The sequence below is a fragment of the Monomorium pharaonis genome, chromosome 8 (genome assembly GCF_013373865.1).
Source record: "Monomorium pharaonis isolate MP-MQ-018 chromosome 8, ASM1337386v2, whole genome shotgun sequence".
Lineage (NCBI taxonomy): Eukaryota > Metazoa > Arthropoda > Insecta > Hymenoptera > Formicidae > Monomorium > Monomorium pharaonis.
Genome location: NC_050474.1, coordinates 4,607,427 through 4,632,132, shown reverse-complemented (window position 1 = coordinate 4,632,132; position 24,706 = coordinate 4,607,427). Strand labels below are relative to the sequence as shown.

Here is a 24,706-nt window from a genome sequence, read left to right as displayed (position 1 = left end):
AGGAATAACTTTTGACAGAAGCGTAACGGACTTGTCTAGCACGACTTACCTTTCTCGCCGACAAACGGTAGGGACCATGTGAAAACGTCCATGAAATTGGGCAGCCAGTACGGGTGTGGCGAGCAATTGAACTGCCTGATATTCATCACGTTGTTCTCGTACTTTAAAACCGCCGCCTGCGAGCACAACGAGCACATTGGGACTTTACGATTGCAGACCAGCGGTCCACAAACGGTCATAAAACGAACAACGCTCCGCGCTGACCGTAAATGCGACGGTTAAATTAATGCCGGAGCTTTTACGGTTTCAGCTGGCGCGAGGCGAAGCTACGCTTCTTTTTTCTTTTTTTTTTTTTACCTTGTTGTTGTACACGTCGAGATAGTTGGGCGCGCTGAAGATGGTGATGAGCGACGGGAAGCCCGTCGTCTGGGACTTTCGGTACATGCGATATCCGGCGTCTTGAGCCTCATGCGCCCTTATGATGCTGAGCAAATTGTTGTTCTGCAGAAAGTCGCAACACGCCGCGTAACTGCAAGCAAGACATTATCGATTGACCGCTTAAGATTAGGAGAGAGAGAGAGAGAGAGAGAGAGAGAGAGAGAGAGAAAGAGCGCACGAGCGCTTCTGATTGCCGATAATTACCGCTAAGGGAGTTATCCGAGCGTGCGAGCGAGCGCGGCGCCTTAATTCGCCCCGTATATTATTAAATTCACTTAGTGCTAATGAATAACATGAAAATTGCCGTGGTAGGATAAATGTGGCCATAAAAAAGGAATGTTAATGGAATGCCAAGATTTATTTTTTTTCGTCGTAAATTCCGCGGGGGTTTAATGGCCGGACAATTATACCAACGCGAATACTCGTGCAAATGTACGTGTGTCTTAAACACGCGACCTGGACTAGCGTCGGGAACGCCGCGTATCCTCTTGGCACGCGCATCGAAAACAATTGCGCGGACGCCAAATGATCAGTTTTAACTATAGTCCAGAGAGCGGCGCAACTCCCCCGCGTGCGCGCGATTCCGCGAATTTATTATGCAGACTCGCTGGAGCGCGCTAGAGTTTAACATTGAAGTTAACATCGGAGCTTCAGTCTCTATTTCTGGGATCGCGCGAAGCATCGGGATTAGATCGCCGAGTCCGCCGCGTCAACGCGAGTTAGATAATATCCCTCCCTTTTGTGGGACACCCGGATGATGGCGATGACCACCGCACGTTGGCGGCTCGCGTAAACAAATTAAGCCCGGCGAGAACGTCAACGAGAACAGGGACGACCCTTTTACGCGCGGCCATAACTGACCCCGGGCTAAGAACCGTGAGAAATGTTTGCGCCACGTCGCGGCATGGTCGTTAACGGCCATTAAGACCCGTTCACAGCCCCGACGGAGATTAATGGACGTGGTGAAATCTCTCGAAAACCGCGCCGCTCGCCAATGTGGTGCCGGTATCGATCCCCGGGTCGTCGAATCTTAACTTCGATACGCGCGCGCGCGCGCGGCGATAAGATGATTTATATATTTTAACGTGGAACGTTAAATGGCGACGCCGCGAGATGTGTTGTACCTCGTCGTAACAGCGTGCCCAGCCGCTTTGAGTCATTAGAGGGGCGGGATGGGGTTCATTACTACGTCGGACGTTCGGCTGGGACGGACGGGGTAAGTGGTACGAGTACGCGGTGCGGTCGGACGACTACCGCCGGCGATTACAGCCGGGCGCTACTTGCATACTGCTCGAGACGCGAGATGTGATTTATGTTCGCGTGGAACTTAATGCACACGTATCCCCCGGACCGTGACGCGATAATGCAGGAATCGAAAACGAGGGATTAACGGACCGGTACGGCCGCGCTATCTGGGACGTCTTCATAACGGCCGCTATTATCTTATCGTGATCGCGATCGCCCGTGTGCGTTCCATGTATATATGTATATATCGATGGACAAGTTGATTATGAAAATCACCTCGATAAATCACCCCTTCTTAACGTTTCCTGGCGCTGGTATATTCGAAAAATACCAACACACGTGCGATCTCGCGCTGGCGTGACGTACCGCGTTAGCCTTAAATAGAGACACTCGATAGGAATATTTCATGCCAATTTGTCGTTTCTCTTATACCGAGATTGCCCCACGGTGAATTAAAACGCGTTTTCCCGGAATTTAATCTATTAGTCCGCTTCAGACACACATGGCACGTACGTGAACAAATAGACGGGAAACGTTACGAAAGCGAGCCAGCGAGAGAGCACCGGCTGACACTTAACGAATCTCGGCGCTCATTAGCACGACCGTACGTATAATTAGCGGATCCGCGAGAGGAGCTGTCGTGTTTGCGGTTTGCTGACACCGTCGTATAACTTGGTCGTTATTAATCCTCGCGCGGGGGCAAACCGCGGACGTGTCCGCGGACGCTGACGAAGGGCGACGGCGACCGAGGGACCGAAAATGTGACGCGCACGTAGGAAGATTCGGCGAAGAAGGAAAATCTTTCTCTCCCTCCGTCTCTCTTTCTCTCTCTCTCTCTCTCTATCTCTCTGTAGAATTCCCGAAGCCCAGAGGGGGAGGAGAGCCAAAGTTACCTCGTTTCACGCTGTGTGAACGCGCGAGGGATGTGCCCAACGCGCTTCCGGCTGCGTTGCTCGCAAACAGACGGCGAGATAATTACCCGTTGGAGAGAGTTAACCACGGGTTGGCTGAAAGGGAAAAACGAGGACCGGCCGACGACAGCCACGAGATGTATCGCACAAGCATATCGTATTTCCGCGGTAAAAAGGACTCCAGCTACCCACCGGGTAACGGTAGGGTGTTGACCTCGTTTTTCCTTTTCTCCGCTAATACATCCTTTATTATTACGTTAACACCGCGGTGCCGACGTGTCCCACCGATATATCGACGAAAAGTATTGTAATTGCATTTTCTGATTTCCAATTACGCGCGATCCTTTTTTAACTTTCTTTATTGGCAGTATGGCTCAATAAAATATCGTAATTGTAATCTAGTTTGTCTTTATTTGTGCTTGTTTGTATATACGTATATTACACAATTAATGATAAATAAAAAATGTAAGAAGAAAAAATTATTTAAAACTAGGAGAAAAAATATAATAGAAGTATACTGTTATAATTTCAAGAGTGCATAAATTGAGCAATAAAACTTAAATTTAAAACTCACAAATATATGAAAATAATAGTTTTGCTATAAAGTAAAAGATACTTCGGAAAAAGGTTTTAGCAAAATCGATTTGAATATCATAATTATTTTAACATTATTTTTAAATCTGTATCCAGCTAAATGTCTAGATATTTTAGCAAAATCGTTCTTGCCATGTATATATAAAAATTATTATAAAATAATTTCGTTGGACCATCAAAATAACTGTAAAGAAAGTTCAAATATTGCCTAATGAGCAATACTGTCGACATTCTAGTCAATAAATTTTTAGCCTTTTTAGCGAAACTGTTCTTCCCGTGCACGCTTCAAATCCTACTAGAATTCATGTTGCGTATTGAGCTGACACGTTGGAAAAAAAACTTGGGAAGAGTACGGGCGCACTCACCTGTAAAAGTATGAACAACCCCTGACGCTATTGTGAGAGAAGTGCTCCGCGTTCTTCTCGTTGCCGAAGTCCTCGAGAGGATCCGACCAGAGGAGGTCGCACATCGGGCCGAACGCCGGCGGCTCTTTGAACCTGTCCAGCTGCAACAGCAAGATCAACATTGATCGAATTAGCCCAAGGAATTAACTGCCGGCACGTCGCTCGGCGCAAACGCACCGTAATTTTCGGCGTAATTGTACGGGCCATTGTCGGCTTTACCGAACTCACATTGGGCATTCGGTCGGTTTGCACTTTGGATCGTATCCTATTCGGGCGTTTAGCCGGTCCGTTACACGTTACACGCGAAATTTATGTGGTACTGATTGGCCCCCGGTTAATTTGCGGGATGGGCTTCATTCACGCCGATTACCGTCGGTCTCGCCCCGTATTAAAATTTCATTTCGATTTCCGCAATCGCTGTCACGGCAGATACTTACATACCGCCACTCCCCGACGGAGCTTGTGGAGACGATGAGACGAGACGTTTTGCGTCGCGCGAAATCCACTCTTCTCTCGAAGCTGGGCATTCATATTCATGAAAGTCATGGGCTCCTGAACTACTACTACTACTACTTGCGAGATGCCACGAGATAGAGATAGAGAGAGGGATGAGCGGGAGATAATTTGAACTTGGAGTTGTATTATAACTTGACAGCGATTTGACAGCGTCGAAACGCCGTATCGAACGCGACATAGTCGGGTCTCGAGGGCGGCGAATGTCTGCCGCGAGCTTACGTATCGCGACAGCGCCAAACAAGGCACACGTAAGCCGGCTCGTCTGCAGATTGCATTAATTAAGCTATCCGGCCTGACAACAATGTGTTCAGCGTGGATTTCTAAATGCCTATTGGTTGCCGCTAAATCGCTAAGCACCGAAATCCGATATTCAATGCTGCTCGCGACGGAGATAGATCCTATCGCACGGATCCTACGTGATATCTACCTAACGCCATGTTATATATATATCCTTGAGGAATTGACATATAATTATAACATTGAAAATGGTGCACGTGAAAATTTGTGTAACTTTCCAGAGCTAACGAATTCGATCTCCCGAATTAATAAACGGGGAAAGTGTTAACGGAACGCACGTATTCATATGAATTCTGTATAAGCAGGTGCTATCCTAAGCACCTGTTCCAATATGTATCTTGGCTTAGTTATCAATTCCGCCAAGAGATTATTTATTTGAGACAGACACGGAGCAGATGACGAGGTCCCGTTTTCCCTCCCAAAGTCATGAAACATTCGCAAACCGCGGCGCGGATTTATTCTCGGGCCACAGAGCCGAGCCACTATCCCACGAATCGATGTTAGAGGCTCGAAAACTTGAACGGCGAAGTTTTGCTCGACGGACGAGTGCGTCTTCGAGTAGATATCGAGGAGCACGGAGAGCGAAGAAGAGAGATAGAGATAAAGATAGAGATAGATAGATAGACGAGAGAGAGAGAGAGAGAGAGAGAGAGAGAGAGAGAGAGAGAGAGAGAGAGAGAGAGAGAAAGAGAGAGAGCGCAAAGACAGAGTCTTGCCGTACAACGAGAGCACTCAAATATTTGTTCCGTTGATCTAATCTCAGCGAGAAAAGTCCGCCGACGCGATTCCGTACGCAATCAAGCCAGCCCGGCTGCCTTCGGAAATCGCGTTTAATGACTTCCATGAATATGAATGGCTTCGGGAGAAGAGTAGATAGGTATTTCGCGCGAGACGCGAAACGTCTCGTCTCATCGCAAACACATTCGCCTCTCTCCTCTTTCTTTCTTTCGTTCTTCCTTCCTTCCTTTCTCTGTCTTTCTCTCGGAATGCAATCAACGCGGATAAAATATTGAGAACGGAGATCGCGAGATTCCGTTTATGTTATTTATAAACTTTTTGTTGCCCTACATTCCGTTACATTGGAATTTTTCATATGTAAAATAGCGAAGCTACCATTTTTTTATTTTTCACAAAACGATATCGATTCTCAATCTGTTTTCGCAATATCGTTGCGATTCGACGCCCACTGTCAACCTTTTTTTGTATATTTTATTAAAAATTATTATTTTTTTCACGTGCTCATGTGCGATCTACCCGTGTAAAATAATTCCACGTGGTCCTGTAATCGGCATGGGAATAATCCAAAGTGCAAAGATTAAAGCTGATTTCGAGCGGAGCGTTCATTCATCAAATATTTAACCGAGATAAACGACACGAGGAACGAAGTGTCTCCCAGCGCAAAAATGTAAAATTTTTCTCGCAAATGCGGCATAAAGCATTTGATTCGCAATCAAGCTTAAGTTATAAAAATCAAATTAATATTCGTTCTCAAATTCGTTGCGAGCACATGTGGTAAATTAAAAAATATTAAAATTTGAAACATAAAATTTTTCTACGTTTGTCTACGTTGATGAATTGATATCGTAAAAGAGGGAAATTATTAAAGAAATATTGGAAACTTCATCGTACTTTCTATTCCTCACAAAAGCGAGAAACGGTCGATGCCAAAAGAATTACTTAGTACGAGTTGTACGCTGAGAAAAAAGTTTATTAATTTGACTAAGTTTTTCAACTTTAAGTTTCTTCTTAAATACATAAAATATTTAAACTTTAATTCAAGTATGTATATATTTAAACTGAAACACATAAACATTTGTACTAAAGAAATTTAACCAAGAGTTGAAAAATTTAGTTAAATTAGCAACTTTCTTTTTTCAGGGCAACTTAAAAAAAATTAATCAAAATTAATGAGGAGTAATTTGGACTACTTGATCTCCTCTCGAAATGCGAGTCTCCGCGGTACTATCGACGCGTCGGATTCCATCTTCCATCGGATTAGCCGAACTGAAGTTGCACTCCGTGATCTTGATGCTGGGTACGAGTTTCACGTAACAGGTAGCGTAATTACGTCGAATGGGTTCGCATTAGTTCGCGACCTGTTTCCGCGTGAACACGTACAGACACGCGGACGTATTGGGCGCTTATTACGATATAATGAGCAGTTACTGCGCAATAATGACAGCACAGCTGCATTAAGTGAAGCGAGCGTGCCTTATGTCTCCTATCATGTTTGCAGTGTCTATTATAATGATACGTAATAGCGCTTCATTGCCCTGCCTTCGTGCAGTCTTGCCGTTCTTCGTTCCATATCGATCTTACATGTCGCGCCTACGTAAAAGATGAATCTCTCTTGAAATGCGACGTAGCGAGATCTGATTGCAGCGCGTCACTAAATTAAATTTTACAGAAAATGACAGAATTAAATTCGGATTATTCTATATAATATGGAGTCCGGTTCGCGTCGAATCTTTCAAACGTAACGTACGTTTCAACGAGTATCGCAACAAAATACAGAATTTTGGATTGTTTATATAAATTGTCGTCATTTGTGTTGCAATTACTTGACTTTTGATTACTTTTTGATACAGTGAGAGCAAACGGCAAATAGTCTCTATTTTTTTTCAAATCGGAGTGTGTCTCTAAATTGAATTAAATGTGCCAGAATTAAATTCAGACTATTCACAAATGTGAAATACAGTTTGCGTGGTATCTTTCAACGTGTATTTCAACAAGTATCACAGTGAGATACGGAATTTCTATCAATGCAAGTGAGTTGTCATCGTTTGTCGCAATTACTTAATAGAGCGAGAGTAAACGCGGCGAATTCTCTTTACTCTCTGGAAATACGGAACAGTACGTTAATCGCGCGTTTGTTTGAGGGAAAACATTAATTAAAATTTCGGGCCAAATCGCGGTCGCCGCAGTGGCGCATTCGCAACAAAAATAAACGGCGGAGAAAGGAGAGTGGCGAGGAGTGGATTCGGGGATGAAGAAAGCGTCATTTCGCGGCACGAAACAAATGTAATTTAACGTGACGCCCGGCTCATTTCCTTAATGGAATGTTTCCCGTGCCCCTGAGAGATATTATGCACCGTCCGTGGATTACGGACGAAAAATCGCGTCGCCCCCACTCCCCCTCCTTCCTCCCCGGGCTACCCTTTTTTCTCGTCTCCCTATCGTGAATACGCGCGATTCTCTCTCTCGCGCCGCGATCCCGACGTCGCCGTCGCCGTCGCCGCCACCGCCGCGATACTTGCGGCCGATGCCGATCGATACCTCGGACAGCTACGCTTTGTGTCGTGTATCACATAGAGTATATCTCAACGGTATCCTTTACGCGGTTTCCACGTGGAGATCCCTTTCAATCGTGCGGCCCCCTTCCGCCCACGTTGCCCGCTCCCTCGCGCTTTCTTCTCTTTCTCACGCGATGACGCGTGTTCAATCGCGTTTTACCCCTTTATCCGCGATTTATAATAATCTCTGAAAAAAAAAAAAAAACACGTAAAGATCAAAGATAAACGCGTCGTGCGCGAGTCCACGTCGTTTCGCTGTCGTCGTCGCGATTCAGAGAGACAGTGAGGGAAAGAGAGAGACAGCATATGAAGTACGGAAACCAGATGAGAAAGTCTAACGTATATGAAGTTGAACGAAAAAAACAATCTACGGCGGTTCTGTATTAAGCTTGCCGATGCCTTTTTCGTCCGTCAGAGACACTTCGACAAATATTCTACTTTCTCTAAGCGAAAGAGACAAAATCGTCGAACTCGAGTCTCCTGATTAAATACGCCTCTTGAAATAATGTACATCGGGAATCGCAAGTGCGAGCATGGAAGGAGGAAAAGGGGGGGGCGGGGGTACGCTAAAGCTGCAGTAACAAAACAGCAAAGTTTCCACCTTAAATGTGCCTTAATTAACTAAAACGCCTTAATCCGCGCCTCTCTTCCGGCAGTAATAGGCTTTCCCCCGCGCGCGAGAGATCGCGGATGTTCGTTTCGGGAACGATTCCAGGGCGCGGCCTGGGTAAGAACGCAAACTCCACCCCTTTCCGTGATTTTTGATCCGGCACACGCGAAGAGTGTATACCCGTGATAATGCGATTACGCGATTACGCGCGCGCGATCTCGTCGGGCTTCTCCCCTTCCTCTCCCTTTCTCTTTCTCTCTCTCTCTCTCTCTTGGAACGCGATACCCGGGGTACTTTGGGGCGTAATCGCCGTATCCTGGGAGCTCCGAAAGTTTCTCGGGTAGTTTGGCTCGTTAGTCATCGCACGCGGGATATTTCGGCGCGCGACAGCGCGCAGAGACGACGGGCGCTTGTCATTGAGAATTTTAAGCGAATTGCGCGCACTGGCCTTTGTACGCTGCCGAAGAAAATCTCTCCCGCAGGCAGCGAAACGAACAATTGTCGCCTTTGTGCGAAGTTTCAGAGCACAAAGGTGGCGGTCGCGACGAATGAAAGGAAGAGGAGAAAAAAGGAAGGAGGCAAGCGGATGGAGAACGGGGAGTTGGGAGGGAGAGGCGGGAACAGAAAGAAGCGAATAATGCATTAATGTGGTCTATTCAGGTGGCCGAACGGGGTTAATGAAGTCGGCACGCGCGGTTGTTATACTAATTAACGGAAATAATTAGCGGTTCCTGATCCGCGCGGGGGTCGGACGAGGGGTTTTTTTTTTTTTTTTTTTTTTTTTAATGAAAATTTCCCCGCGCGGAACAATAGCGGGCGTTCGTAAACGAGAAAAACCGTTCAATCCGGCCGTTAAGGGCCGAAGCGAATTTACCGCATTAAAGCGAAGTTGAACGTCGGCCTCCGGCTCCGGCGTTTATTTCGCACGGATCGCCGCGCGCGTGCATGTAATCCGCCCGGTTCAATCGGCGAATCGATGAGGGACCGCGAGGTAAAAACGTTTTACGCATCATTTCGCTACGGCATGAAAACACGCGTGGTAACGATGTACCACTTTAATGCTCGACGTTAAATCAAAACTTTACTTCGATCGACGGAACAGAGGGATTGAACGCTATGTTACGGTATGTATAGCACGTTTTTTTTTCGCGATTTAATTCGCAGCTGCTCGATATTAAAAAAGCGACGGAGGGGCGCGGAGGGGTTGGGACGCACGACGACTCGCGCGACGGCAGAGACGGCGACGCGCGTCGCAGTGAATACCCCCGACGATGCATAATTAAAGTGACAAGTTCGCCAACAAGTCCGATCCCGAACGCGCGTTGCGATCGTCTTACGGGCGGATTATATAAAACTTCGCCCGTCCAGACGTTGATCCCACCACTTCGGGTGAATCCCGCTCCGCCAGGCAAACACCGTTAGGAGGAGCTTAGCGAAACTCGGTTTTTGCGACCGTCACCGGCGTGTAGATACGGCGGGAAAGGAATTACGAGTGGCCGCGTTGTTCCGCGACGTCATTTGGTATTCATATCGCTACACCGATGCTCGCAAAACATGCCTTTATACACCGGGACACACGGAATAATGTATAACGGGAGAGAGAGAGAGAGAGAGAAAGAGGGAGAAAGAGGGAGGGGGTGTCTATTGCATACTGCATGGTATTCCGTGTCTCTTTGCTCGCCGGGAGCAACCAAATATTATGATTTTATAAATTAACATACTCTCCATAACAGGGATCGTGTAACGCAGCAAAAGAAAAGAATCGACGAAGGAAAGAAGATACATTGCGCGTATTTTATTTACCGTCGTATTGCGTTATTTACGAGTTATCGATGCTGCACTCCCGCTGCCCAATGTTGAGAAACAATCGGCGAGACGAAAAATGCATCGGGGGGAAAAATGACGAGGCGAGTGGCCCGGAAGTTCTTAAAAATACTCACGCGAAAAAGCTGTCTGCAAGCATTTGTCCTTGCAATTACCGACTTCCGATCGTTTTCCGATTTCGGGAAATCAGAGGAGTTGGCGAAAGCCGCTCGTGATAGCGCGCGACCAAATCGCGATAAATGTTGGATCGAGGGAAGCACAGCGAGGAGGGTTTCACTTCGATTTTCTTCCTCCCTCCCTCCCTCCCATCTCTCCCGTGTATCTACAGCCTCGTTTTCCGCGATTGTTCACGTCGGGAAAGAAGCCGGGGACGATCATAGGACGAGGACGCGGGCAAGAAGTGGGTTAACTATCGCGCGATCTCCCCCGAGGAATGGCTCGTAATCTGGAAAGAGTAGACACAGCTCTCATCCGCGCTTTTCTCCCACGTTCGCCCGTTTTTGTTTCTCGATACGGTTTGAAATTATTTCAGGACTCTATTGTATAATTAATCCGCAGGAGGTATAATTTTTTTTTATATACGAGTAGCAAAAGAAAAAAATATTTGCCTGCAATTATGTCAAGCTATTAATGAAATAGGATTTCTAAAATCTCACATCGCTGGACAGGCGTTACCCCGATTTCAAAAGATGTCGTCACCCTTTTTCCTCGGTTCCCGGGGATTCCAGAAATGTTTCCGCGGAGCCGGAAACGATCGTTAGAGGATTGCCCGACGGTCGTTGTGCACGTTGGCCTTTTGTTCTTTCATCCTTCTATCTCCCACGTCGATTCTTCGCAAGTATAAATGGACGACAGGCGCGCGCGCGCGCGAGCGGGAAAAGACTCGGGAGATTATTAATTGCCAGATATGCCATCCACCTACGTTCAATCACGACGACGACGACGACGACGACGACGACGGCTTTTTTTTTACAGAAGCGTGTCACGAGGCTCGTTTACGTCGCGATCAGCGAGCGTCGAGCGGAATCGCGGATACCTTCCGTCGTGGAAGTAAACAAGTACTCGTATCAGTTTTTAAATATTTATGAAACGTAGTTTGTAGAGCGATTTGTATCTCACGACCTACGTGTGCGTGGTGCTATATGCGTGAGTAGCTTCGTGTTTATCTACTGGAGCGTCCGTACGCCGACATGAATAGCAGAAAATTATGCAGTTTCGGATTTCTATAAACATGATTTACAATTTTATAATCCGCCCTCAGGATGTGGGATGAAATCCTCTGACGTGGACGCGACATGTCACGTTAAACGGGCGGGAAAAAACCGGCAGTAAAACATATGATTCGTAATTTCATGAAAATTTTCTTAAAGATATGCGCTGAAAGATAACAGCGATGATTATTATTAACGCTACAAAGGAAAGAAGTTACGTAATTCTAACAGCATTGTCAGTGTAGATATAGATGTAGCTCTTATGGCGTAGGTTCAAACTGGAGAAACAAAATCTAGATACTTTTAAACAGATAATATATTTGTTGTATTCTTCTTACGTCTATTTTATCAATATTTTTAACTATTATATTATAGAAAATCAGTAATCGTTCTTAAAATATATTTACATTATTTTCATAGAATAAATCTTTTTCTCATTTGAAATGATTTTGCATACCGCCCTCATTTTAGAAACCTACAGTCCCTAAACGGAATAAACATTTTAATTTATAAGTAATATTTCTAGGAAACGGAAAATTCTTAGAAAATCCTGCCACTCATACGGCAGTTTACATTACGTTACATAAATATACTTACGGCGCTTATACATACTATACGTACTAATTGCGTTTCCGATTGAAGATTAAGGTGGAAACCTTGCGATACGATTTTCTCAATTTTTCCACCTTTCTACGAAGAAAACGCCCTGGCGGGTCGACGCGTTTCAAGATTGCCTCGCTCCTTATACCTCTCCTGTCGGTCCTTCTTGCTCTCGCGCTCTGTTTGTTATTATTGCACTTGTTAAAACGGGTTCGCGCCGCGACACGCATACACGCGCATGCGAGGCGTGCAAGGCGATTAACTTAATAGCACGGCGCGATAGCACGAGCTCGCCCGCTATTTAAAGCGGCCACCTTCCGGAACACGATCGCATAAATCGCGAGTTTTCAGACGATAAAATGCACGCGCCGTCCTGCACGATCCTATCCTCCTTCCTCCACCCCCCATCCCTCTCAGAACCGCCGCTCATCTCATAAATTAAACGGAGCTAATGCGCCACGACCGATACGAAATTGGACGGCTTTAATGCAGATCTACGGCCCTCGCACGATTTCCGAGATTAGCACCGATCGTTTCGCGATGTTCATTTCAGCGGGATTCTTTAAGTCGTTTAATGATTAACCCTTCGCGCTCCGACTCTCCCCGCGGGGAACGTATAACGCGCAAAAGTTAATTCTCTTGCGGCGAGAGATTTTTTTAAATGGAACGCTGTTGAAATGAAACTACACGTGTTTTGTGATTTTGTAGGATTTTAACAACTTGCACCGTTTACGCGAACATAAGCGTTTTAACGTTTTCAAAACAGGACGCGTGTTTTTCTACAAATACAACTCGTGATTTACTATTTTCGAGAAAGAGTAACGGATGAATGGTTGAAAGGAAGAATTCTAATCTAAAGCACAAAGCCCATTTTTTGCAAAATTTTTTTTAAAGAAAATAACTCATACATATTTTCTCTTGTATTTTTACACAGTTATAACTTGCAGACTTGATATTTAGTAAATATCTACAAGTTTTGATACAACATGTTAAATGTTTGTTGGCTTCATGTTATGTAAACTGTATGTATGTAAAGTAAAATGTAAAAAACGAATATTTTTTCGGTTGATACGATTTCAAAAGCAGAACTAGAATTAATGCGATACATATAAATTATTTTTTCATACGTGCTAAATTGAATTGATTATGTTAAAAAAACCGATGTTTAATTTTTAAAACCGCGTTTTTCATTTTGTTACTTTTTATTTATCCTAGTTTATTCAATAAACAGTTACGTATTTTATACATACGCAAAAGTTGAAGTCACTTCAATAACTTCAATAATTTCTGAGAAATCATGTCAGAGTCGACTCGAAAAATGAAATTTAAAAATTTAAGATGCTTACAACACTGTATTAAATTTGACAGTGAAATTAATTTTAACTTTAACGATATTACTTTTAACTTTAGTTTAAAATTGCAAAAGACAAATATTTCGGCATGCCGTTTCATAAAACTGAAGCATATATTTAATAATTAATGTACAAATATTATTGAACATTAAGATTAGACCGAGAAGTGATTCTTCCTTTTATTTCATGCAATTTGTTTGTAAATTTACATTATATAAAAACATTTCACGTCAAAATTTATTAAATATATGCAAGATGTAAAAAAGTAGGAAAAAATGTGCAATTTTCTTTGAAAAAATTCTGAAAACAGGCAAATTTTTTCGCGCTCTAGACCAGAATATCACCTCAGTACTCCACCCACGTTGCAATACTGAGTTTCGCATGGCGAAACCAACTTCTTCTCCCTTACCTTCACGGGCACACCTTGTGCGTGCGAGTCACGATCAAAGATTCAGGACGATTATACGGATAGCGAGAGGCGGAAAGGAGGTTAAAGCGTCGCTGAGGAGCACTTCCGAGGTGTGGGACGCGCACGGTCACGTTTTACGGGCTCTTGCTCTCAAAGGAGTCGCGATATCGTCCTACCGGGACTGTCGATTTCCATATCAAACGTCCTGAAAGGCCGGCGATAAAACCGGCTCGGAAATAAAACACGGCACTCGAAAATTCTGGCCGGTGACGGCGGTAAATCGCGAGAAGCCGCGATTAGAACTTATGACGATGATAAATTCTCGGGGGAGGGGGAGGGGGAGGGAAAACTTTGCTCGGCGGGCGAGCGGTATTTATTGCCGCCTTTCTCGAGGCGTTCCCGAGCACGTTAAGCGTTAGCAGCTGAACGATAATAATTGCACGATCAATTTTCAAGTTTACCATGGAAGAAAGGAGAGGAATCGCATTATCCTAATTGAATGCTGGGAAGACAAGTCTCGGCACGCAGTGTCCCGCAATCGGGGGTTTACATCCGCGCAATATTCCCCATTATATTTCGCCCGCGGGGAGCGAATCTCTCTCTCTCTCTCTCTCCCTCCTTCTCTTGCAGCGGAGTCGAGCGCGTTTTCCGCGGAGAACTTTTATTCCGAACATGTCACGTTCCAAATTGCCGGAGCGGTCGGAGGGATTAATCTACGTCCCGTTTTACAGCACCGCATCATTGTAATCGCGCGTCTCGTTTCCCTTAATTAAGCAGGAGACGCCGGCCACGGACGGGAGAGATCCGTCGGTCGTTAATGCGAGATCGTCGCGTTCTTTCATCCGAATCTCTTCCTCCACTCTCTCTTTCTCTCTCTTTTTCACTCGGATTCGACCGTTATCTCTCATACGCTGTGTATCTTTACGAGGGATGGTATCGCGAGAGCGGAAAAAGCGGGACGTGTTCCGCGCTAAACGAGATTCCTCCTCTCCCAGGCAGCTGCGCTGAGTCGTGAAAACTCAAACCCGTGGACGTCCCCGTCCGGACGAAACGGATTACGATAATATGAAAATAGCGCGAATTTTTACGAGCGCGCGGCGAAATACGAAACCGCTCCATCGCGCATCTCCGTCGTCTCTCTTCCTCCCTCTTTCTCCCGGACGGGCGTGTCAAGCGCGAAGCCCGAGAGATGTCGATAGCGCGAGGAAAATACGAGGTGTCACTCGGAAATTTCGATTGCCAACGTGAAACGCGATACACGGAAAAGACGCGCGCGCGAGAGAGAGAGAGAGAGAGAGAGGATAGAAAAAGCTCTCGAAAAGACGGACGGAACACGCGTTAAGTCTCGGAGCTCGCGAGCACCGCGAGAGACGCGGCAGTCTGGAAAAATCGCCCCGGAAAGACGCGAATCTATTTCCTGCCTGTTTATCGCTCGCTTTGACGCTGCGCGACGATGATACACGCCGAGAGCCGAGTCGACAGAGTTATTTACCCCGGGTAAATACAATCGGTGCGACGCGACCGAGTGCAATCTACCTATCGGGCGTTTTAACGCACCTGATGATTAAACGTCTACACATTGGGGATCGGAACAAGGCCGGCGCGATGATGTTAGATGGCGAATGTCGTTGGCAATTCTGTTAGCGCGACCGTGCAAGTACGATGCGCGCTAACACGGCTATATTTACCGTGTCTCGTTTTCCGCAGTTATACGATATTTATTTTCTCGTTTATCTGCAAGATCGAGAGACGCAGGCAAACAGTTCCGTCTCACGCCGCTGGAATACGGCGGATACGAAGGTAAGAGCCGAAGGCGCGAGGAGCGAGGAGAGGGAGCTTACTCGCGCGTGATCGGGTATACGCGTGCACCGCACGCACGCCCGTGTGTGTGTGTGTGTGTGTGTGTGTGTGTGTGTGTGTGTGTGTGTGTGTGTGTGTGTGTGTGTGTGTGTGTATGTGTGTGCCGCACGCAATGCAGGAAGGTGAAAGGCGTAGGTGGATGGATCGATAGAGCAGGTGGCAGCACGTCGGTGCTCTCCCTGGTTCGCTTCCGGCGCGCGCGGAGTGTCATTGGACTCTCCGCCGATCGAACGATTGGCCTCGGCACGATTACGAGAAATAATATCAAGGCTAATTCGCATGGAGAGAAGGAGAGGGGGAAGGGAGGTAGGAGGAAAGGGGAAACGTAATTATCAATGACAGCGCCTCATTAAGACGCAACGCCATCCCAGATCTCGTGATTCGAGTCCCTGGCATTGAGAGAAAATTGGTATTCGTTAACTATAATTGAATATTAAAATAATTATGGTTTGGACATTATTCAAATAATAATAATAATAATGTACAATGTGTCCTAGTAATAAGAAAAAGATTGCAATTACCGTAGTTTAAATTACTGTAATTTAGAATCACTTTCGGGTGTGCTAATTATATTTAAATTGTAGTAATTGCAACCCTATTTTTGTCAGTTTTTTTTTTTGTCAAAAGTAGCACTTCTAACCGTAATTATTTTAAAATTCAATTATAGCAAAAAATCAAATACTCTTTTTCAGGGCGTCCAAAGTTGGCGAAAAGTCAAACAGCGAAAAAGCGATTCCGACAAGTTTAAATTGAGTACTGTCACAAAAGATACACCGAGATGTTCCGTAAAAATTACTTGGTGAATGATTCGATCAACGGTAACTGTAGGTATCAAATGAATATCGACAAGAAGAATTTGTTTCGCGAAGTCACCACTTATCTAGAAGACGCTCATCTCTTATGTCAAATCGTAATTTTATACAACGTATAAATCTTAATACGAGTAAAAGAATTTACTTACTTTGCGAATGTCTTCTAAATTGTGAATTTCCGGCGACAGGCCGCCGTGTACGCAGAGGAACTGTTGGTTCATGAGGGCGGCGAGCGGCAAACAATCGAAGGCATCCATGCACGCGTCGTACACCCTCTCGGAGTATTTTATTTTACCTGAAAGCAGAAAGTAGGATCCACGATTAAACAACGGATCTTTCTCGCGCGTTATCTCGTATTTCAATTTAGCGTTATGGCGTTTACGTACGACCGTACGAATGTGTCGGGGGTCGTTTTCGATCCCTTATGCGGCCACCATTTTCACGCGGGGGGGGCCGTCGTCGTCGGGGTCGACACGTCTAATCCGTTGTTGGGCGAAAATATCGGGACGAGGGAGGGAAAAATAAAGGCGACGCGAGGGAGTCATGGAGGAAAGATCCCCTTGAGCAAGCGAGGTGAAACGCGCGTAGTCGGCCGTGGACCATTCCGCGGACGAGTCGTAAAAAGGATGGCGGGCACACGGGGGGCTCTATTTCACGTCGCGGTTCTCGCCGAGAGTAATAGATACTCTCCAGGATACGGAGAGGACGATGACTCGCGGTGGCCGTCCACGCCTGTTTTGTGTTCCTGAAATTTCGCCGCGCGTCTCGCCCCGAGTGCAGCCGACAGCTCGCCCGCGAGCGATAAACCGTTCCGCCCGCAGCTAAAGTCGGAGCGGGTAATTGTTGTCTCATTTCTTGCGGGGGTAAAACCCCCTCCCCTGCGCTTTCTCTGTCTTTCCCCCCCTTTTTTTTCGACTCCAAGTTCTGATTACTTTTATAACTAACTCGTATGACGTTGTTTCATATGAAAATGGTAAAACTTTAACTCTCAGAAGGATTTCACTCCTCGAGCCATCGCTCTCCATTTATGACACGTTTCCTGTTAAGGCGTGACCTCGGAAATTGACGTGAGGCAATCTGTATTTACTATATAGACGGAGGATCGTCGAATCGTTGTTCGAGGTGACGCGCGAAAAGGATTTCCTACCAATAAAGCGGAGTAATCTCGACAGGATAAAGATTTGTCGGCGCTGAAGCTAAACGGATCGTCACTCGAGGACCTTCACGAGATCTCGCAAATGAACGACCGGCTGGTGGACGTGGGTGCCTCTTTGGGGTTGCAGATTGAAGTATTGCGAGGTGGATGCCCGTAATATCGCGCCAAGAACGGAGGCTTCCATGTCTCGAGATTATTAAACAAGAGAGATAAAGAAAGATGCCACTGAGATGTTAAAAAAAAATTGGCAAGTACAGCATCATAATTAATTAAATTTACCAGACAGATAACGATAAAAGAAAACACACTGAGAAAAAAATTTTAATTTGACTAAATTCAAGTATTTATATATTTCAATTAATATATAAATACTTGAATAAAGATTTATGCATTTAAGTTAAATAATCGATATAAATTCTTGAACTGACAAAATTTTAATTTAGTTTTGTCGTTATTAGAAAATTTTGTCAAATTAACAATATTTTTTTTCTCAGTGCAAGATTAGTTAAATCAATCATTTAAGAAATAACATAATAAATTAATTCTTGTCAAAATCGAGATATCAGGATATATGTGACGTGTTTTCTTTACATTATACTACATATAAAAAACATTCAATAATGAATCATTCCAGCATATTTAAATTCAACGTTATATGTTTCCCTCTCTTTTATACATCATGTATAATTTATAGAGGAGTGTATCATTACATTTATAGAATTTCCTAATTAAAAAACCTTATTTTACATATGAAAATATTTATTTCGTCGAGAAACAACATAAATCAAATTTTTTAAAATTAGTTTCTTAAAAAATAAGTTAAAAACAGTGATATATTCCACTCACTTGATGTAAAATAATAAAGCATTTTTTACATATTTTTAATTATTTTTGCTACTGTAATTGTAAAAACTATAGTGTTTAATTCTCCATAAATAAGATTTTTTACCTATATATATATTTTTTCTCAAATAATCGATTTAATTATAATTGAAAAATTAAACAAATCTGAAATATGTATGTTTTACGTGCCATTCGCAAAAGATACGCAAGGACTACCGATTTTCGCAGGCAGCATTTTGTCTTACTATTATGCGAGACACGCTGCGTCCCGCAACAAAAATGAAAAACGGCTTTGGCGAAATCGCCAAGCGAATTAATTGCGCGTTCGCGGACAAACGGATCTCGTTTTTGGCAGTGAGGTCCATTTCGAAACGACACGCCGCGCGATCTTGGCGCGCGGCCACCGCGTCCCGGCATCGTGCACGCGCGCGCGAGCGACACAAGAATCGCTCGGAATAATGCGTTTTCTCGAGCTCCGGCGTGCGACCTTCGGGAGAAGCGATCGTTAGTTTCCAGCATCGCATATCGCGAGACAGAGATGAAGTTGCAAGTTTCGCGAAACAAATATGTACCTGTATGACGCTCTAAATTAGACGCCTTTGTTTTAGACTCTAAAACAAAGAGACGTACGAAACAGAAGCGTATCTACACAGATTAGAATTAAATGTAGGCATGTAGGATAATTTCGATATTAAAAATATATGAGATTTTTTTAACATTTTGCAGGAGAAAGGCTTTTCAGATTTTGTGGCTCTATTCATTCCAAGATTTTCATACGAGATCGAAGCCCCGCGCCACCGTGCGCATTACAGTGCTAGACACAGCGTGATAAAAATGATATATTTCGGGTATACGAGATATACGGCGGAGCAAGGAACAACCGCGCATTTATCTTGATAGAACCGGTATCGAACTTCTCTATACGTCACGGTTAAGCGCGTTACATTTTTCTCGCGTCATTGTTACCCGAATTGGCAGAAAAATGTGCGCCGCGGCGTCGGAGAAGCGTCGGCGTGGAGAGGGGGGGAAAAACGCGACATATTATCGCGAGACCTAATGCATTACCAACAATATAATATCTGGGGCGTTTCGGATAGGAACGCGCAACGGCTTCTTCTTTCTTTTTCACCTCGGTTTGTACGAGAAATAAATGCGCACGGTAGAGTTATCAAACCTCGGAGCCGTTAGATTTCTCGCTGCCTTCATTTTAAAGAGAAAGAGAGTGAAAGGAAAAAAAAAAAGAACACTCCCGTTTCAGCGCGAGCGTGCTATCGCGGCTTCGTATCGCGCGAGGTAGGAAAAGCGGTTCGAGCCCGGCTAGAAAGATAATCGCAATTTTCTCGATCGGCCGGCACGTGAATGTACGCGCCGGTGTAATAGCGGCGGCCGGGTAACTAGGCCGCGTAAATAGGCGGCCTATTGCAAAAAAAAAAAAAGAAGAAAACGCGCCGGGGCGCACAGCACCCACTCGCTCTAATCCTCCCCCGCCTCCCCCGCTCGAACGCCCGCCGATAAATGCACCGGCGAAAGCTCCGTTAAAACGCCGGGATTTTCGCGGTTATCGCGGTTATTAAGCGCACGTGGAATCGGGGTCACGGTGCGTGCGCGAGCGAACGAGCGAACGAACGAGTTTTTGTTCGCCGGGCGAACAACACCCTCTCCGCTTGATATTCGCAGGAGGAAATGACATGGATGTAAGAGGAAATTACAACTGTTCCTCAAAACGCGGGTCTCCCTCCCCCCCCCCCTTCGAGGGTGAGAGAGCGCGAAAAAAGCGCGACGCCCGCGCGCGAGTGAGCTTTTCACACTCGTAATAATAATAGAACCGCGGCGTTGGGGACATAAAAAGGCGACGGGCGAGACGTGAGATACAATGAGGCGGCGTAAAACGTTTAACAACACATAAAACGTATTTCTTAGGGCCAGTTAAGAGCACCACGCGAATTTATGGGCGACGCTCGGACAGAGCCGTATGTAATCAAACTGTCATTACGCGGGCGGATTTATACTTAAAAGATATAAATCGTCGTTCGTTAAATTACGCTACTTCTTGGCCTGTCAAGATAAAATGACACGTCGGGTCGTTTCTGAAATAAATTGCCGTCACGTTAATTAACCGGACGGACCGTAAAGAGACGTAAGCCTCAAAAAATATCCTCGCTGCTCTCGGGAACCGTCGTCGTCGTCGTCGTCGTCGTCGTCGCGGAGACGTCGCGACGCACGGCACGGGAACTCGCGCCAGCAGAGAAGCCGGCGGCGTCTCGCGGAAAAGTGTATCGATCGCGGAAAATTGTCCGATACTAGGTCAACCTGCGAGTATTTGCGAGGCGCGCTCCCGCTCTCTCCGTCTCGGTTTCCCCGGTCGCGTCGTTATAACATTTACGATGCGGACGACGGGACGGAGAATGGCCGTCGCGATACACGACGCCGCGGTTTCCTCCGTCCGTGATTATGCGAATTGAATTCCACCGGAAGTCGCGCGTCTCGACCGAAGGCGACCGTTCGATTATTTCGCACGTCACGATTTAATTTGCCGGAACGTGGAAACGGGAGGAGGATGCGACGAGAGAGAGAGACGAACAGCTGCAGCCAATGTTAAACAAACCGCAAATCTGGATCTTCTGCTGTCCGCGTGTACATACTGCAACCCAGGATGGGCAGAGTCCACCCACGTAACGTAAACTCGCGCGATTAATGTAATCCCAAAGCTCCGCCGGTCGCGAACAAACTTAAGCGGGACAACAAAAGAGCGGGAATCGCTGTTTCCCCGAACGTTCCCGCCGCGTTCCCGGCAAATATAATGCGCCGCGATGTCCGGCGGTTTGCGATCTCGTAACTTATCCGACGTGGGGGAGGTACACGTGGACGGTAGGGTTAGGGGGAAGGGGAGGAGACACGCGCGGGTTCACAAAGTCGATATCGCACACGCAACACGAGTTATCGTTGCGATCAAGTTTCATTATTGCAGCTTTTTTTCTGTAACGTTATTAGTATCATTATAGCGTAAGCGTAATGCATCTTTTACTGACTCCCGAGAATTTTCATAATACAATTCCCCAATTTGATTTATTTAAACGAAATAATCCTTTAGTAAGTAGAACATGTTCATCTAAAAAATAGGTGAATGCAAATTGCGGTAAAATTATGGAATAATCAATTCTTTAAAATATTTACATTGTCACGCGATATATTTATAGACGTAGCAAAATAAAGTCATAAAAGAACATAAACTACGACAATGGAAATTAGTTTCATTACGAATTTCATTCATTAGGTCAGATATATTTCCAATATTATATTCGCACAATGTTCTATAAAACAATGTTTTCTGTCGCGCCTAAATTTAAATTCTAATATTTATTTTCACATACGAACGGTTTATTTAATTATATCAATAACTAATGTGATATGTTAATATTTTCAGATGCAAGGCAAGTCAATTAATTATTTTAAAACTTAATATTAAGTTTATATATAGTCATTGTAAATACGTTTTCTTTTTTCAGAATCTGTGCAAGCTACCGTTGTGCCTCATAATTTCTATTTAGCTTTCGGTTCTTTCTGGTAAGCTACGTTTTATTACTTAGACCCTAATTATGGCACACGCGCGCGTATGTTGGGAAGCTCGCCGAAGCTCGCGATTGTAGATGAGCCGCATAAATTTCGCCGCAGCGCAGGAGCTCCGCTAATTCACCTTACGAGGCAACACCCCGCCCGTAACTAACGTGTGGCGGAGGACTTAATCCGCAAGTCGCGAATTATTAAACAGGAAATAATTTCTTATTACGCGACGCGAAACAAAAGCGGGCCACGGGCTAAAAAGCGCCGCGGTACGGAGGTGCGCGATGTAAAAGATTCAACGGCGCGGGAAATGAATGTTTCCGAGATCGAAGAACGCGAAAGAAGGCGGACGCAAATTTTCTTGCTTGGAATATTTTTTTTTAACGGATAAAAAGAAGACACGCGCGATTTTCTGTAAAGATTGCAGAGCTGTCCGCTTGTAGCATGCATTTTAAAATTATAATTATACGTAGAGCTTAACTTTTCTTTCCCAAAGGGGGATACTTACATTCCTGCTTAAATGTGAAGTATTCCGTAAGATGACGGCACTCGTGATTACCTCTGAGGAGGAAGAGTGTGGTGGGATGGCACAGTTTCAGCGCCCACAGGTACAATACGCACTGAAACAAAAACAAAGAGAGTAGGCGTTAGCCAAGGTATATACGTAATTCACCGTATAATAACGCCAATGCCGTTTCATAACCTTTAGATAATTAATTGACTTACTATAGTCGACGTAATATATCGAAATAGTTTTAAAGAGTACCTACGAGATACGCGTTGATAATGTCAAAACAATAATGCATTAGTTATAAGACAATTAAATCGTCGATAAATTATTAACAAATAATTTACTAATAAATTGAAACATCGATGAATTTTCGATAACCGATAAGGTCCGATAGTGTCCGGTGTCGCGGTGTCCCCAATGAACAAAGAATGCACCACAGGAAAGGGAAATGGGACAAAAACTGTGTAAACATTCAAACTAGCTTGCGACCGTGCCGCGTCGACAATATCGCGATCCTTCAATTAAATCGAAACAATTCGTTAGTCCGTCCATCGAGCGGCTCCAATCGCTCGAAGATACTTCGGTCGGATCGGCACATTCCTCCGCTTTAATTGCAGAACTTCCGCGTCGACGTGAATTTGACGCGCCGCCGGCGGACTGCATCGTAGAATGCGCTACTTGGACCCCGCGAAATTCTCCCCGTAAATTAACGCGCTATTGATCGATGCGTTGGTCGAAGAGAAACGGACCAAAATCGCAATTTCTCTTCTCCCCCTTCCCCCCCCCCTCTCTCTCTCTGTCTTTTTCCCATTCTCAATGACAACGATTCCATTAATAATCCCAAACGCGAAACGCTTAAAGGTGAATATTTTGGCAACCGATATCGTCTCGCGTCTCGCAAAAATGCATCGGGTGGCGAAAGCCATGACTTGCACTTGGCTTGCGTTTTGTGCAGGCGATAAAAACGTTACTGCGTAGTTGCACAAGACTGTACGAGTATTGTACGCAGAACGAAAATTACTTAGCGAGCGTGATAATCGCCAAAACTCGAAATAAGTCTCGTTTACGAAATTTTAAATCCTCTGGGGAAAATATAAGATGTTATTAATTATAAGAGTTATGAGGTAATAAAGGTGCAAAAAAGATATAGATATAAAATACAAACTGTTACAGTTGTTGCTTGCCCGTTGATCGTGAAATAAAAGCTCAAACTCCGATCCGTTGGAATGATCGAGATCATCGGAATTCGGCTGTTATCGGGAGGATGTGCGTTACGCGCGAATGCATCACTAATTAATATTATTCATTGTAACACACGGACCACCGGCCCGCAATAAATTGGCAATGGCTGTTGCTAACGAACGGACCGGTGGATTTCGCACGAATTTTGTGTCCGCGCTAATTAGCTCGCTCGCTCGAATGTGGCGGCCGTAATGACGACTCCATTAGCTTCAATATAGGTTTGGGATGGACACGGGGAAGGGGCAGGGCACTGATCCCGTCGGACCTTTTATGCGGCTAGCATTTGTCTCGCCTTCGTTGTTCGCGCGGCTGTTTAATAATCACGGGTGATGCGGCAGTTTTAAACAGGCTTAATTGCGCACGAGCAATGCGGATTAAAGCCTTTACAGACAGACGGTCCTCGTTTGACAGTTTTCACGCGCCGCGGAAAATTCGATCCCAAACTATCTGCACGTCTTGGTATCATCAATATGCAAAATGCATTGCATCGAACGCGCTTTCTTTAATCTGTAAATTTTTTTTTTTTTTTTTAACCGAATTTCAAACCCGGGTCGAGCATTTTACGGAATCCAATTTTCCTCTTCACAATTTTTAAAATTTTCAACGCTTCGGATATTACGGAGAAACTAAATCTTAATTTAAAGTTGCAATAAAATAGCCATGATATGCAGAATAGATTTCTGTTATCTATTTGCAGCTCGAAAATTGAATTACTAAAACATTCTACATTTTCTCAGTTACCTACGAAAACACTATTCTGCCATTCTTGTAAAAATCGAGACAAATGTAATAAAAAAAAAATCGATAGCGAAAAGCTAACCAGCGGAGGTTACGCATGCGTATTTAAAGGCAAGATGTAAACTAGCACGACACTATTATTCTGGAATCGATTTTTCTCCTTTTAAAACGTTAATCTTCGCTCGGAGGAAAGGGGCAGCTGAGAGAAGCCCTTCCCTCCGGTCCTTCGTCGCTGCAGGCCGTAAAAAGGGGGGAAGAGATATCCAAGAAAAAGTTGAA

General features: G+C 44.9%; 1 protein-coding gene across 9 annotated transcripts in view; it reads right to left on the bottom strand.

Moving 5' to 3' along the window:
• The window catches only part of LOC105832504 (serine/threonine-protein phosphatase 2B catalytic subunit 2), a 118,351-nt gene that overhangs the window by 20,443 nt on the left and 73,202 nt on the right, over positions 1-24,706 (bottom strand). For all 9 annotated transcript variants that reach the window (XM_036291068.1, XM_036291070.1, XM_036291069.1 and 6 more), the window contains exons 4-8: positions 22,445-22,556; positions 16,526-16,671; positions 3,554-3,693; positions 358-529; positions 50-176 (exon numbers count right to left, since the gene is read on the bottom strand). In XM_036291068.1, the coding sequence (XP_036146961.1) occupies positions 50-176; positions 358-529; positions 3,554-3,693; positions 16,526-16,671; positions 22,445-22,556 (697 nt within the window). The remainder of the gene's footprint in view (positions 1-49; positions 177-357; positions 530-3,553; positions 3,694-16,525; positions 16,672-22,444; positions 22,557-24,706) is intronic.